At 48.0% G+C, this 14,653-nt stretch overlaps 1 protein-coding gene across 2 annotated transcripts in view; it reads left to right on the forward strand.

Moving 5' to 3' along the window:
* Positions 1-11,454, forward strand: part of mcu (mitochondrial calcium uniporter) — a 141,993-nt gene extending 130,539 nt beyond the window's left edge. For both annotated transcript variants that reach the window (XM_078530959.1, XM_078530960.1), the window contains 3 exons: positions 786-989; positions 5,016-5,132; positions 10,833-11,454. In XM_078530959.1, coding sequence (XP_078387085.1) covers positions 786-989; positions 5,016-5,132; positions 10,833-10,910 — 399 coding nt within the window. In that variant the 3' untranslated portion in view covers positions 10,911-11,454. The remainder of the gene's footprint in view (positions 1-785; positions 990-5,015; positions 5,133-10,832) is intronic.
* Positions 11,455-14,653: the final 3,199 nt, after the last annotated feature.

The raw sequence follows: 14,653 nt of genomic DNA on the forward strand, positions 1-14,653 counted from the left end.
TATAACTTTTATTTCATCTATTAAGGAAAATCTCATCACTATTTTTTCACGTGAATGTAATTCTACATGCACGCTCTTTGCTGAAGGGCTAATTTACCCCATATAAGAAATAGGAGCAGGCCTTACGGCCCTCTGAGCCTGCTCTGTGTTATCCCCCTATCCTTTAATTACCTTAGTATCCAAAAATATATCAACCCTTGTCTTGAATATCCTCAATGACTCAGCATCCAAAGCATCCTGAGGTAGAGAATTACAAAGAATCGAGTGAAGAATTTTCTTCTTATCTTAGTCCAAAATGGCCCCTTATTTTGTAATTGTAACCCTGTGTTCACCCATGAGGGGAAACATCCTCCCAGTATCGACCCTGTCAAGCCCCTTAAGAAATTTATACGTTTTAATTAGATCATCTCTTATTCTTCTTAAAGGCTTAGCCTACTCAACCTCTCCTCATAGGACAATCACCTTATCTCAGTCCGGTGAACCTTCATTGCACTTCCTCCCAGCCCAGTACATCCCTCCCTTAGTAAAGAGACCAAAACTGCGCACACTGCTCCAGGTGCGATCTCTCCAATGCCCTCTGTAATTGCAGCTTGACTTCTTTACTCTTAATACTCCGGTTGCCTTGTAACAAAAGCTGGCATAGCCTTTTGCTTTCCTAATCTTTTGCTGTACCCGCATGTTAATGAGAATATTCAGCTTTTATTTTTGATGTGCTTTGTTTATTTTTTTGAATGCGCCGGAGCTCTTGGTTTATCGCTGAAGGTTCTCTTCCTTTTCTTCCGCAGGTCAAGTTGGAATTAGCCAGGAGAGCAGAGAAGAGGTCGGGCTGGGTGCTGTGGGGAGGGATGGCCTTCATGGCCACACAGTTTGGAATCTTGGCCCGGCTCACTTGGTGGGAATATTCCTGGGATATAATGGAGCCAGTCACCTATTTCATCACTTACGGCACTGCGATGGCTATGTATGCCTATTTTGTAGTCACACGGCAGGTAGGCACCTGTGCTTTTGTTATTTTTGATTCTCAGCTGGCTGGGCTGGGCATATATATATAGCCCAGACACAGGCCATTTGGCCTAGCTGGTCCGTGCTGGTGTTCCTCCTCCAGACCAGCCTAATCCCCACCTTATTTGATCTCTTTCCCCATCAGAATTTTTGTGGAGAGCATGTGGGCACCTGAAGGCCCAGGGGGGGGAAGTATCAGTCACCCTTTCTTCTTTTTTTCACGGGATGTGGACATCACTGGCAAGACCAGCATTGGTTGCCCATCCCTAATAGCCCTTGAATAGATTGGTTGCCACACCATTTCGGAGGGTAGTTAAGAGTCAGCCACATTGCTGTGGGTCTGGAGTCGCATGTTGGCCAGACCAGGTAAGGACAGCAGATTTCCTTCCCTAAAGGGCATTGGTGAACCAGATGGGTTTTTAAGACAATCAATGGTAGTTTCATGGTCACCGTTACTGAAACTAGCTTTTCAATTCCAGATTATTAATTGAATTTAAATTCCACCAGCGGCTGTGGTGGGATTTGAACCCTTGTCCCCACAGCATTAGTTTGGGTTACTAGTCTTGTGACTATGCCACTGTCTCCTCCATGATTTGGTTTGCTCGTACAGCTCAGACTCTTGTCTCCTTCCCTCGCTTGTAGCGGGCAGCATGGCAACTGGACCCTTAGGAACTCTAGGGGAAAGGAGTTTCTTTCCTGCTGTTAAATTTTGGCGGGAATATTATTTTATTGCAGCAAATGGAGACTGGTGTGGTTTTTTTTCCAGCTTGGTTCAGTTGGTCGCCCTCTGACCTCTCAGCAGCTTATAGTTCAACTCAGTTAAAGCTCCAGTGTTGTAGTTCAGATATACAGTTAATATCCAGGCCTTAAGCAGCTAACCTTGGCCAACTCTTCAGTGCAGCGCTGAGGGAATGCTGCACTGCCGGCACAGCTGCCCTTTAAACGAAACATTTACTTGCCAGTACTTTTGAGCCTCTAGCGACTGGAAAGCTGCTCCTTGCAGGGAATGACGGGATCAGTGTGCTCTGAGACGAGGGATGATCCTGTAGCTGCCGGGTGTCAATGTGCTGAGAGTTTCTGTGGCTTGTATACTTGAGTCTCCTTGAAAACTCCCCTAAGTTATCTCCATCGCAGTCATGGCTGGACAATCGGCCTCTTTGAGGGCGACTCAGAAGTTCATCCCTGATACATCAGGAGTTTCAAGACAGCCAGAGCTGGAGCCTGACTACGTCAGCCATTGACACACAGTAAGAAATAGGAGCAGGAGCAGGCCATTCGGCCCCTCGAGCCTGCTTCACCATTCAATAAGATCATGGCCCATCTGATTGTGGCCATAACTCCACTTTCCTGCCTGTCCCCCATAACCCTTGACTCTCTTGTCAAATCAAAGATCTGTCTAACTCGGCCTTGAATCTATGCAATGACCTAGTCTCCACTGCTCTCTGGGGAAGAGAATTCCAGACACGAATGACCCTCCGAGAGAGGAAATTCCTACTCATCTCCATCTTAAGTGGGAGAACCCTTATTTTTAAACTCTGCGCCCTAGTTTGAGGTTCCAACACGAGAGGAAACACCCTCTCAGCATCGACCTGTCAAACCCCCTCAGGATCTTAAATGTTTTAAGAAGATCACCTCTCAATCTTCTAAACTCCAGTGAGTATAGGGCCCAATCTTCGCTCATAAGACAAACCCCCCGTTTCAGGAATTAGCCGAGTGAATCTTCTCCAAACTGCTTCCAATACAAGTATGTGACTCCTTAAGGTGACCGATACTGTCACAGTGCTGCAGGTGTGACCCACGCAATGCATGCACCTCAACCACTGGGGAAACCTGGCACATTGTCCTCTCGGTAGCCTTGCTCGTAGCAATCAGCAGTGTCCGAACTTCAAATAGCCATCTTGTCTCCTGAGGACTGAGAATGACAGGTGCTATATAAATGCAAACTAATTCTTCGCAATCTGGGAAGTGGACAAACTTTAAAACCAGATCCTGAGTTCCACACCACCCCTTATTAATATTTCAACCCTCTGCCCTCCAGACAGTGCCCTCTTTCACGTTATTGCTTTATGTGTTGTGGATTTATATAACATTTTGTGATACAGTTTATGATGGTTTGAGCCATGACGGGTTTAGGAGCAACTGGTGACTTTTGGATCTTCGGTTCCCTGAGATTCTCCTTCACTGGAGCTGTTCTCACTCCATGTCGGGCCAATTGTACACTCAGTACTGACCCTGCAATGGCACAGCAGTGACTCGGTACTGTATCACAAAATGTTATATCAATCCACAATATATTGCTATGAATAGTCAACAACTCCACTATAACTGCATCTAGAATGATACAGCTCAGAAAGAAGCCATTCGGCCCATCATGCCAGTTCTTTGAAAGAGCGATGGGATTAGTCCCACTCCCTGCCCTGTCAGCTGTGACCCCACAGGGAGCACTCCGACTTCTGAGTCACAAGGTTCTGGATTCAAGTTTCACTTCAGGACTTGGAGACAAAAATCAAGACAGACACTTCAGTGTCAGTACTGAGGGAGTGCTGCGCTGGCTGAGGGACAGTGCTGAGGGAGTGCTGCGCTGTCGCAGGGTCAGAGCTGAGGTGGCGCTGCGCTGGCGGAGGGACAGCGCTGGGGAGTGCTGCGCTGTCGCAGGGTCAGAGCTGAGGCGGCGCTGCGCTGTCACAGGGCCAGTGCTGAGGCAGTGCTGCGCTGTCACAGGGCCAGTGCTGAGGGAGTGCTGCGCTGGCAGAGGGACAGTGCTGAGGGAGTGCTGCGCTGGCGGAGGGACAGTGCTGAGGGAGTGCTGCGCTGGCTGAGGGACAGTGCTGAGGGAGTGCTGCGCTGGCTGAGGGACAGTGCTGAGGGAGTGCTGCGCTGGCTGAGGGACAGTGCTGAGGGAGTGCTGCGCTGTCACAGGCCAGTGCTGAGGCAGTGCTGCGCTGTCACAGGGCCAGTGCTGAGGGAGTGCTGCACTGGCAGAGGGCCAGTGCTGAGGGAGTGCTGCACTGGCAGAGGGACAGTGCTGAGGGAGTGCTGCACTGGCAGAGGGACAGTGCTGAGGGAGTGCTGCACTGTCACAGGGCCAGTGCTGAGGGTGTGCTGCGCTGGCAGAGGGACAGTGCTGAGGGAGTGCTGCGCTGTCACAGGGCCAGTGCTGAGGGAGTGCTGCGCTGTCACAGGGCCAGTGCTGAGGGAGTGCTGCGCTGTCACAGGGCCAGTGCTGAGGGAGTGCTGCGCTGTCACAGGGACAGTGCTGAGGGAGTGCTGCGCTGTCACAGGGACAGTGCTGAGGGAGTGCTGCGCTGGCAGAGGGACAGTGCTGCGCTGTCACAGGGACAGTGCTGAGGGAGTGCTGCGCTGTCACAGGGACAGTGCTGAGAGAGTGCTGCGCTGGCAGAGGGACAGTGCTGAGGTGGTGCTGCGCTGGCAGAGGTGCCGCCTTTTGAATTAAAAGTTAAACCGAGGCCCCATGTGCCCTCTAAGGTGAACATAAAAGATTTTGTGGCACTGTTTCAAAGGGCAGCAGAGGTGTTCTCTCCGCTGACCTGGACAATATTTGTCTCTCAACCACGTCACCAAATACAGGTTACCTGGTCATTATCACATTGCTCTTTGTAGGAGCTTGCTGTGTGCAAATTGGCTGTTGCATTTCCTACATTACAACATTGACTACCCCTCATAAGTACTTCATTGGCTGTAAAGCTCTTTGGGATGCCCTGTGGTCATGTAAGGCACTATATAAATGAAGTTTTTCAGTTCTCTTTCCCCAGAGTCCTGTAATGTTTTTGGGTAACTATTTCTCTAATTCTTTTTGAAAGTTACTACTGAATCTGCTTCCACTGCCCTTTCAGATTTGCTGTTTTCAGATCCTAACTTGCTGTTTTTTTAAAAATGTTTCCTCATCCCTCCTTTATTGTTTCGCCAATCACCTCAAACCTGCGTTCTCTGGTTACTGACTCTTGTTCCTTGTAATGTTATCTGCCTAACACTCTCCATTCTGCTCCCCGCAGGAGTACATTTACCCTGATGCCAAAGACAGGCAATATCTGCATTTCTTTCACAGAGGAGCCCGAAAGACGAAATTTGATATCGAAAAATACAACCAGCTCAAGGATGCAATTGCTCAGGTGAAAAAAAGCACTGGATTGCTGGGGAAACTCAGGGTTGGTTCTCAGTTCTGGGATTGGGACTAGTTTCCTGTTCAATTGTGAAATGAACGCTTAAGGAGAGGTCGGATTGACAGCAAATGTAGCAACATGGTGTCGACAGGGTGGGAATGTCATATGTGTTCAAGACCTAATTCTGTGGGATGATGCTCTGCTGCATTGTAAATACTGAGATAGAAAACCTCACCTCCTTATTGTCCAGAGCATGGGCTGTGTGCATTCTGTCTAATGTACGAAATGAGGTTAAGAGATAGCTGCACAGGACACTCTTAGGAAATGGTTGTTGCATAGAGAGAGAGAAGCAGAACAATTCTCTGCAAACTACTTCCTGCATGACAACGAGCAAGCAGGGCAAATCCAGCCCAACCAATTATTGCCCCGTCAGTCTACTCTCGACAGTCAGCAAGGTGATGGAAGGGGTCATCGACAGTGCAATCAAGCAGCACTTTGACAGCAATACCCGGCCACTGACGCTCAGTTTGGGTTCCGCCAGGGTCGCCCAGCTCCTGACCTCGTTACAGCCTTGGTTCAAACATGGACAAAAGAGGTGAACTCAAGAGGTGAGGTGAGAGGGACTGCCCTTGACATCAAGGCAGCATTTGACCGAGCGTGGCATCAAGGAGCCCTAGCAAAACTGGAGTCAATGGGAATCGGGGGGGGAAACTCTGCACTGGTTGTATTCATACCTAGCACAAAGGAAGATGGTTGTGGTTGTTGGAGGTCAATCATCTCAGTCCTGGGACGACATCACAGGAGTTCCTCAGGGTAGTGTTCTACACCCAACTACCTTCACCCAATGACCTTCCTTCCATCATTAGGTCAGAAGTAGGGATGTTCGCTGATGATTACTCAAATGTTCAGCACCATTCATGATTCCTCAGATACTGAAGCAGATACATGTCCATATGCAGATACTGAGAAACAGAAGCAGATACATGTCTATATGCAGCCAGATACATGTCCATATGCAGCAAGATACATGTCCATATGCAGCCAGATACATGTCCATATGCAGCAAGATACATGTCCATATGCAGCCAGATATATGTCCATCTGCAGCCAGATACATGTCCATCTGCAGCCAGATACATGTCCATCTGCAGCCAGATACATGTCCATCTGCAGCCAGATACATGTCCATCTGCAGCCAGATACATGTCCATCTGCAGCCAGATACATGTCCATCTGCAGCCAGATACATGTCCATCTGCAGCCAGATACATGTCCATCTGCAGCCAGATACATGTCCATCTGCAGCCAGATACATGTCCATCTGCAGCCAGATACATGTCCATCTGCAGCCAGATACATGTCCATCTGCAGCCAGATACATGTCCATCTGCAGCCAGATACATGTCCATCTGCAGCCAGATACATGTCCATCTGCAGCCAGATACATGTCCATCTGCAGCCAGATACATGTCCACCTGCAGCCAGATACATGTCCACCTGCAGCCAGATACATGTCCATCTGCAGCCAGATACATGTCCATCTGCAGCCAGATACATGTCCATCTGCAGCCAGATACATGTCCATCTGCAGCCAGATACATGTCCATCTGCAGCAAGACCTGGACAAAATCCAGGCTTGGGCTGATATTAGGGAGTGGGGGGGATGGGTTTGGGGGTTGGGGTGGGGGGGGGTGGTTACTTTTGATCAGAAACTGAACCGGACCACCATATAAATACTGTGGCTACGCTGCAGGTCAGAGGCTTGGAATCCTGCAGTGAGTAACTCCACCTGACTCCCCAAAGCCTGTCCACTATCTACAAGTCACAAGTCAGGAGTGTGATGGAATACTCCCCACTTGCCTGGATGAGTTGCAGCTCCAACAACACTCAAGAAGCTTGACATCATCTAGGATAAAGTAGCCCACTTGATTTGCACCTCATCTGTCAGCCTAAACATTCACTCTCTCCATCACCGATGCACAGTGGCAGCAGTGTGTACCATCTACAAGATGCAGTACAGCAACTCACCAAGGCTCCTTTGCCAACCTCTGGCATAGATTAAGGATTGGTTAACAGGCAGGAAACAGAGTAGGAATAAACAGGTCATTCTCGCTTTGGCAGGCTGTGACTAGTGGGGTACCGCAAGGATCAATACTCGGGGGCCCAGCTGTTCACAATATACATCAATGATTTGGATGTGGGAGCCAAATGTAATATTTCCAAGCTCGTGGATGATGCAAAACTAGACGGGAATGTGTGTTGAGGAAAGTGCAAAGTGGCTTTAAGAGGATTTAGATAGGCTTAGTGAGTGGGCAAAAACATGGCAGATGGAATATAATGTGGAACAATGAGAGGTTATCCACCTTAGTAGAAGGAACAGATGCGCAGGGTATTCCTTAAATGATAAGAGTTAAGAAAATGTAGATGTACAAAAGGATCTGGGTGTCCTTATCAATAAGTCACTGAAGGCTAACATGCAGGTGTAGCAGGCAGTTAGGGAGGCTAATGGTATGTTAGCCTTTATCACAGAGGACGTGAGTACAGGAGAAGTGAAGTCTTGCTTCAATTGTACAGAACCTTGGTTAGACCGCACCTGGAGTACTGTGTGCAGTTTTGGTCCCTTTACTCAGGAAGGATATTGCCAACGAGGGAGCGCAGCGAAGGTTCACCAGACTTGTTCCTGAGATGGCGGAACAGTTCTATGAAGAGAGATTGGAGAAACTGGGCCTATATTCTCCAGAGTTTGGAAGAATGAGAGGTGATCTCATTGCAACCTACAAAATTCTTGAAGAGGTAGACAGGGTAGGTGCAGGTAAGATGTTTCCCCTGATTGGGGAGTCTAAAGCCAGGGGACAAAATTTCAAAATAAGGGGGAAACCGCTTAGGACCGAGATGAGGAGAAATGTTTTTACTCAAATGGTTGTGAATCTTTGGAATTCTCTGCTTCAGAGGGCATTGGAAGCTCAGTCATTGAGTGTGTTTAAAGTAGATATTGACAGATTTCGAAATGCCAATTACGTAAAGGCATATGAGGATAGTGTGGGAAAAAGGCATTGAACTGGATGATCAGCCATGATCATGTTGAATGACGGAGCAGGCTCGAAAGGCTGAATGGCCTATTCCTCCTATGTTCCTTCCAAACCCGCAACCTAGAAGGACAAGGGCAGCAGACACATGGGAATACTAACACCTGCAAGCTCCCCTCCAAACCTCTCACCATCCTGACTTGGAAATATATCGGCCGTTCCTTCGCTGTCGCGGGGTCAAAATCCTGGAACTCCCTCCCTAACAGCACTGTGGGTGTACCTACACCACAGGGACTGCAGCGGTTTAAGACGACAGCTCACCACCAACTTCTCAAGGGCAATTAGGGAGGGGCAATAAATGCTGACCTAGCCAGCCACACCCACCTCCCGTGAAGGAATAAAAAAGCACAATGACTTCTGTCATAACTCTGGGGATAGTGCATTGCAATATCAGCCCCGCTGTTCCCTGAGCCGTGACAAATGTGAAAAGTTTGATCAAACCACCAGATTGCTCCAATTTTACCTGACTGTTTAATTTAGGTTAACAGAATATGAGCACCAGGTTCGTAAACTTAATAAGTAATTAACTGTTTATTAAACAAACTGTCGTTAACCAGTGGCAAAAGAAAGAAATATGAACTGCTAACTTCCAACACTATAACTTAAACTCTACCCCCTCCTTAAATCCCTATACACACACACACACACATGACACATACAAGACATACAAAAACATGGATTTTAAGGGTGGGATAAAACAGTTCAATAGCACCGATTCCAGAGTACAGGATTCAATGGGTTGATTTTGATCGATGTCTTCCAAATTCCTTTCAGTTCTTGTTGATGAGACAAGGTGGTCTTCCAGCACTTGAAGTACTTAGTTCACTGGTGGAGTACTTGCCTTTCAATGTCTCTAACAGTGATTTTCCCCTTTGCCTCTTGACAGGGGTTTTCAGAGAGAGCGCAGGTTATAGAGATATGAGGAGAAAAAGCCAGCTAGCTATTATTGTGGAATTACTGGAATCTTACACACACAGGAGAAAAGAGGCTTTAGACCTTATTCCTACCAGGCTAGGAGCTATTCAGCTGTCCTGTTGTTCACACAAACCCTGGTCACCTAGCCAGGAACCAATTGAAATGCTGTTGCCAGGCAGCTCCCTTGGGCCAGGACTCCTTTACGGCACCAGCCTGTCTTTCATGGCACACTCTGTTCCAAGACTGCAGCATTGTGTATATCTCTCATCCTGTCCCAGTGGGCATGTGTTTCAACCTGCAGCCATTGTAATTCTAATCCACAGTCCAACAGAAAATAAAATGATATGTTCCTTACACTACACTTCAAAAGTACTTCATTGGCTATGAAATGCTTTGAGGGACTTTGAGGGCAATGAAAGGCGCTGTATACATGCAAGTTTATATTTCCCTTTCAAGTTTAGTTCAAATATCTAAAGCCAATGGACCTTTAGTTTATCACAGAAAATGAACAGAACTGTGAAACAGGTCTCCAGGTAGAAGTCACAATGTCACCCAAAATTAACATGGGTTTTGACTTAGCCACTGGCCCTGATCGTAGGGGCCATAAGTTAACAAACAACAACAATAACTTATATTTGTATAGCGCCTTCAACATAGTGAAATGTTCCAAGACACGGGAGTGTTAGCAAATAAAATTTGGTGCTCAGCCACGAAAGGAGAGATCAGGGCAGATGACCCAAAGGCCTGGTCAAAGGGGTCGGTTTTAAGGAGCATCTTAAAGGAGGAGAGAAAGAAAAGTGGAGATGTTTAGGGTCTTGACAGATAATTACTCCACCTCTCGTGACCGGGTCTTTAAAACTGAGAATGCACAAGGGGCCAGAATTGGAGTAGCACCGAGACCTCAGAGGGTTGTGAAGCTGGAGGAGATTAGAGGCAGGGAGGGTGGGGGGGAAGTGAGGTCATGCAGCGATTTGTAAACAAGGATGAATTTTAAGATTGAGGTATTGCCATACCAGGAGCCAGCGTAGCTCAGCGAGCACAGGGATGATTGGTGAACAAGACCTGGTGCGAGTCAGGATTATGGGCAGCAGAGTTTTTGATGAATTCAGGTTTGCGGAAGATGGAAATCCAGGTGTGTGTTGGGACAGTCAAGTCTAGAGGTAAGAAAATCATGGATTGAGGGTTTGAGCAGCAGATGGGCTGAGGCAGGGGTGGAGCTGGGTAATTGTTAAGAAGGTGAAAGCAGGGCCATGGCGCAGATGTGTGGTCGAAAGTTCATCTCTGTTTAGGTATCACACCAAGAATGCAAACAATCTGGCTCGGTCTCAGATTGTTGCCTGAAAGAGGGAAGGAGACAATGGGTAGGGAAGGAGTTTCTGACAGGGACTGAAAATGATTTGAATCTTCCCAATATTTAGTTGGAGGAAATTTTTGCTCATCCAGTACTGGATGTCAGACGAGCAGTCGTACAATTTGGACACAGTGGAAAGGTTGAAAGAGTGCGGGAAGAAATTCATTTGTAGCTTTGGGACATCCTGAAGTTGGGGAAGGCATCACTCAGATGCAAGTTCTTTCCTTTTAATAGCATTCAATTGAGTTGTGAGGCAGCAAAGTGGGCCGGGGGAGCCGTTTGGTTTATGGGGATAGCTTTGTCCCAGGAAACTTGGGATCTCTGCACCTTGTAATGCGGGATAATTTTGCATTTCAGGCCGAGTTGGACTTGAAACGTCTCCGGGATCCGCTCCAGCTCCACCTCCCCATTCGGCCAGTCAGCGACCAGGAGTGAGGAATATGTAAAGGGTGACTCCCTGTTTCCCTTGCCCCACCCTCACCCCCTTCCACCACCCTGCCAGTCAACACTTCCACTCCCACCTACCAACCCGTGGAATGCCTGGCGAAGCTGAGACTGGGGGGGGCACCCTTACTCATTTAAACCAAACGCTTGGGCGTTCTGAAGATCAACCGAAAGAGGTTTGAAACCGTGTTGAGATGCCAGGTGCCTAGCAGACACCAATAATGTGGACAGAAGAGGCATCGCCTTTCTAACTGACGGCACATGGGCAGATGGGGGATGCACGTTTCCTCTGTGGGATTTTTTTAAAGAAAAGATTAATGAATTTATTTCCATGTATTATTTTACAGTTTTATCTTGTTTTGTGTGCAGATTTTACAAACTATGGATTCATCTGACATTGCTGCAGTCCTTAAAAAAAGAATAATTTAAAAAATTGCATACAATTAAGTAAAAGATCATCAATGGTGAAAAAAATTGTATAAAACAGCACTGTACTTCTGACAATAAATGACTTCCATGACTGTTTTGGAGCTAAGCTGGGTGTTGCATTTGGTCGCTGATGTTGGGTACTTGCTTCTAGTTTCTGTGTCTAGGGTTTACTGCACAATTGGTGCAGAAGAATAGAGTTATCTAGATGCTGACTGTCAGGTTCACGCTCTGCCTTTAATGACAGTAGTTCACTGGAGAAGGTCAGAATCACTTTGCTGCTGTGCATCCTAGCAAGATCCTTTGAAGCACAGGGCCAGACTCCAAGTGACTGTCTATTCCTGACCGTTCTCAGAGCTGAAGAGCTAGCAGCTCCAATGGTGCAGTCTGCAATTAGCTCCTAATCATTATCTAGGGCTCAACCATCACACTGAATGTGCAACTTTCAGGTAATTTTATTGTCCTCTCGTCAACTTCCTCAACTGAGCTAGCAAATTTTGTCTCAGTGGGCTCGCGGGACCCTTTAGAGCTCAGTACGGACCTTTGAATTATTTATGCCACCTGTGTACTCGCCATGGGCCGAGACTCCAGCTTGTCCTCCCTCTCTCTCTGTGACTCCAGCTTGTCCTCCCTCTCTCTCTGTGACTCCAGCTTGTCCTCCCTCTCTCTGTGACTCCAGCTTGTCCTCCCTCTCTCTGTGACTCCAGCTTGTCCTCCCTCTCTCTGTGACTCCAGCTTGTCCTCCCTCTCTCTGTGACTCCAGCTTGTCCTCCCTATCTGACTCCAGCTTGTCCTCCCTCTCTCTCTGTGACTCCAGCTTGTCCTCCCTCTCTCTCTGACTCCAGCTTGTCCTCCCTCTCTCTTTCTGACTCCAGCTTGTCCTCCCTCTCTCTCTGACTCCAGCTTGTCCTCCCTCTCTGTGACTCCAGCTTGTCCTCCCTCTCTCTCTGTGACTCCAGCTTGTCCTCCCTCTCTCTCTCTGACTCCAGCTTGTCCTCCCTCTCTCTCTGACTCCAGCTTGTCCTCCCTCTCTCTCTGACTCCAGCTTGTCCTCCCTCTCTCTCTGACTCCAGCTTGTCCTCCCTCTCTCTCTGACTCCAGCTTGTCCTCCCTCTCACTCTGACTCCAGCTTGTCCTCCCTCTCTCTCTGACTCCAGCTTGTCCCCCCTCTCTCTGTGACTCCAGCTTGTCCTCCCTCTCTCTCTGTGACTCCAGCTTGTCCTCCCTCTCTCTGTGACTCCAGCTTGTCCTCCCTCTCTCTGTGACTCCAGCTTGTCCTCCCTCTCTCTCTGACTCCAGCTTGTCCTCCCTCTCTCTGTGACTCCAGCTTGTCCTCCCTCTCTCTCTGACTCCAGCTTGTCCTCTCTCTCTGACTCCAGCTTGTCCTCCCTCTCTCTCTGACTCCAGCTTGTCCTCCCTCTCTCTCTGACTCCAGCTTGTCCCCCCTCTCTCTGTGACTCCAGCTTGTCCTCCCTCTCTCTCTGACTCCAGCTTGTCCCCCCTCTCTCTGTGACTCCAGATTGTCCCCCTCTCTGTGACTCCAGCTTGTCCTCCCTCTCTCTGTGACTCCAGCTTGTCCCCCCTCTCTCTGTGACTCCAGCTTGTCCCCCCTCTCTCTGTGACTCCAGATTGTCCCCCTCTCTGTGACTCCAGCTTGTCCCCCCTCTCTCTGTGACTCCAGATTGTCCCCCTCTCTGTGACTCCAGCTTGTCCCCCCTCTCTCTGTGACTCCAGCTTGTCCCCCCTCTCTCTGTGACTCCAGATTGTCCCCCTCTCTGTGACTCCAGCTTGTCCTCCCTCTCTCTCTCTGACTCCAGCTTGTCCTCCCTCTCTCTCTCTCTGACTCCAGCTTGTCCTCCCTCTCTCTGTGACTCCAGCTTGTCCTCCCTCTCTCTCTGACTCCAGCTTGTCCTCCCTCTCTGTGACCATGGCTGAGGGTGTGGAGCAGGTCAGGGGCAAATCTTCACAGCACGGCCAAAGTTGCAGACCAGCCTGGTCAGCAGTGACCAGTTAAACAATACTGCAAGAAATGCATAACCATCGATTTATGCAGGAACCACTTCTCTTTCCACAGCCTCCAGCTCAAGCAATCTAAACTCAATGTTTTTTTTAAACTTGCGAAAAGGATGACATGGCCCCTTTTAAAAGGCATTTATTATCTACCTGCTTATTTTTTCCACATATTAAGGGCTTTTTCTGTGCACTGTTTGTTAACATCCATTTGCATATGGAGCTACTGTTGAGTCAATGAACACCCTAGAACATTTAGTTGGGAACTTTACCTAGATTCTTAGTGCAGCCTGTAGTAAGTGAAGAGAGCCATATTCAACACGTTGCATCACTGTGAGGGTTGGATTAGGAGCGAGTATTTTGCACAGTTTCTCTATTAGACTGAGAGCTATATTGTCACATCTGTGCAAGTCACAATTTCCTGTTCCCTATGTATTGTCCCTGCAGACAAGAATGACCTGCCACTCACTGTGACCTTTAGGGTTTGTAACCAAAATGACAGCCATAAAATTTTAAGAGGAACTTATACACGATGTCACTGCGCATCTCAGGAGTGTGTCCACTAGTAGCCACTGGGGTGGCTGCTGAATTATTTGATTTTTAAAAAATGATTCATTCATGGGATGTGGGCGTCACTGGCTAGGTCAGCATTTGTTGCCCATCCCCAATTGCCCTTGAGAAAGGGGGTGGTGAGCTGCTGCCTTGTGCCGCTGCAGTTCATGTGGTGTAGGTACACCCACAGTGCTCCTATAAAGTAGCATGACTCTCAGACAGATTACACTGATGGTACATGTTTTTGCAGACTTGAGAAAAATACACTTTTTAAACTAATTTTGTACAATGAGTGTGCTTTGGTTCATAGCTCGTGAACTCTAAATGAGTGTTAGAGAGAGGTTTTTATGATGCATTGTACGTATAAACTGTGTCTGAGTGGTTTTCTGTCCAGCATGGCACTGTCCCAGTTTGGCCAGGGCACTGTAGGTGAGCACACCTGTGCAAATAGCACCGAGAATGACCATTACTGTAGCACACTGTAACACTGAACCAGCTAGAGAAAGAAACCACAGCTGATTTCATTGCCTCCACTCCCTGGTCTGTACAGTATATACATCTGCGTCTCCAGGAGAGAAGGGCAGTGAAGGAGACTAGTACCTTAGCTTCACCACCTAGCCTGAGGAATCCTGAGAGACTGTGATGTACTAACTGTACTGAGTGCAGAACTAGATCCTAAAAAACCATAGTAACATACATGGGAACAAGATCCTTTGAGAGTTTAATTACTGTAACCTAAACGGACT

This window comes from Cetorhinus maximus, chromosome 27, assembly GCF_964194155.1.
Source record: "Cetorhinus maximus chromosome 27, sCetMax3.hap1.1, whole genome shotgun sequence".
In the NCBI taxonomy this organism is placed as follows: Eukaryota; Metazoa; Chordata; class Chondrichthyes; order Lamniformes; family Cetorhinidae; genus Cetorhinus; species Cetorhinus maximus.